At 49.3% G+C, this 1,751-nt stretch overlaps 2 protein-coding genes across 2 annotated transcripts; both read left to right on the forward strand.

Annotated features, from left to right (window-relative positions):
* The first annotated feature begins 280 nt into the window (after positions 1–280).
* On the forward strand, positions 281–939 carry CSUI_005777 (uncharacterized protein). Its single transcript, XM_068065947.1, has one exon. It carries the CDS (start codon positions 448–450, stop codon positions 601–603), a length of 156 nt encoding a protein of 51 aa, XP_067922077.1. The 5' UTR covers positions 281–447; the 3' UTR covers positions 604–939.
* Positions 940–1,248: 309 nt separating this feature from the next.
* Positions 1,249–1,649, forward strand: CSUI_005778 (uncharacterized protein; the record flags this gene model as incomplete). Its single annotated transcript, XM_068065948.1, has 1 exon — positions 1,249–1,649. A coding segment is annotated over one exon (243 nt), but the record flags the coding sequence as incomplete, so codon positions are not given.
* Positions 1,650–1,751: the final 102 nt, after the last annotated feature.

Consider the following 1,751-nt stretch of genomic DNA (forward strand, 5'->3'; position numbering starts at 1 on the left):
TGCGCAACGCTAACTGCTGTTTGGACATTCGTTGTGACACCGCTATGTGTTTTCTGCCCCTAGCGTGTATGACGACCTACCTGTATGGTGTTGGGATGCATAAGAAAGAAGTGTTATCTCACTATGCGTATTGAATCTGGAGTCAAATTTGACTTCGGGTGTCAGGGAAAGAACCGTCAACTATGAAAGTTCAGGCCTGGTGGTACAGTGGTGACGCCGCGGACTGTAGACCAGGTGGTCCCGGGTTCGATTCCCACCCGGGGCAAGTGTGGTGGCGGTGCCGCCAGGGTTCGAGACGGCGTCTTGAGGCCACTCCCCCGCTTCTCGCCTGAGGCGCGGCGTCAGAGAGCGTCAGTGGCGGCTCAGATCAGAGGGAAGAAGGCAGAGAGAATATTCATTCCTGAAGTTGGAGGGGACAGATGAAGAAGTCAAAGGTGTATTTTTTGGATGTCATCATTCCTTTCCTATGTTGGACCCTCTTTTTCATGTGTTGGATTTCCAGTTGTTCTTTTCCAACTGCCATCATTTTTAAGCTCTTTTAGCTATGTTGCAGTGAGTTGCGTCAGTCGCTGTTTGAGATTTGTCAGGGATCTCGGCTTTTAGATGTAGCCCTTAGTGGCATCTGGTGAAGCGTTTGGCGCTTTGGGATGTGCCATCTGTTATTGAGTTGAATTGACAGTACTTGAGATGTACTGCTGGTGCGGTGCGTTTTCTTGTTCGTGACGACGGCACTTGAGATGTCCTGCTAGTGTCGAAACTTCCTGTGCCGACAGCGCTTTGGGAAGTGCTGTCACTCTGTGTCGCGACAGGAAAGTTCAGCGTTGTGAAAGACGCTGATCGTTGTTGTCCGGATCCCTGTTGCAGGTTGCGTCAAATCCTGCGTAAACTCGTGAGAGTAACAAGCAATACCGTGTTGCGAAAGGACGACCAGAACTCGACTGCCTGAATTCTTTGCTTCGACTGTTTGAATTCTTCGCGTGGCTGTAAAATCCTTCCACGTGAGAACCCTGAACGAAGGGAGGGTTTCTTCACTGGGCACATGAGAAAGGTGTTCTCGTGGAACGGCGTACGGATTGGAACCCGTAGGCTGTATGTCGCACGTTGGAAGAGTACGTATATATATAGATAGCTATACATATATATATATACATACATATATGTGTTTACATATAAATAGCTCTCTCTATATGTATTATATATGTACTCTCACTCACCCCTTCCTTCATTTGTGACACCCTTCTGAGTAATCTGGCCAACAAACATTCATCATCCCCCAAGGTTTCTGTTTTTCTTTTTCTACTTTAACTGTCTTTACGACGACACATCCCCGAGCGCCGCCGGCACGGCCACGCAACCTGTAGACTGGCAGCACATCCCAAAGTACTGCGGTTGCCACCGCCTGGCCCCCCCCCAGCAAACAAAGGCTGTAACCAGGAGCGGACAGAGTAGCTTGTGGTACATCCCAAAGTATCACAAGTCTCTGCCAGTGTGAGCCTGACCTGACCCAGTGTGCCCTTCCTCAGAGAAGAAGAGGAACTCTACCCAGGGTACAAAATTGGTTGCTCGTGTCATGAAAGACGAGCAAATGTCGAGGACGACAATGAGAAGGGGGCATGAGTTAATGAAATGGACCTCCCCCCTGCACAAGGTGACACCGCCTGTCACAAGTGATCGTCCCTTGTATGGACGATCCTTCGTGACTCGTTCCTGCATAGTGAATCCTTAAATACTACGTATATGTTGCAAGTCGT

Source organism: Cystoisospora suis (assembly GCF_002600585.1).
Source record: "Cystoisospora suis strain Wien I chromosome Unknown contig_2804, whole genome shotgun sequence".
NCBI classification, from domain to species: Eukaryota; Apicomplexa; class Conoidasida; order Eucoccidiorida; family Sarcocystidae; genus Cystoisospora; species Cystoisospora suis.

Bases quoted from the DNA above. Each gene is read 5' to 3' on its own strand.
- CSUI_005777 (XM_068065947.1), top strand. From the start codon at position 448: ATGTCATCATTCCTTTCCTATGTTGGACCCTCTTTTTCATGTGTTGGA.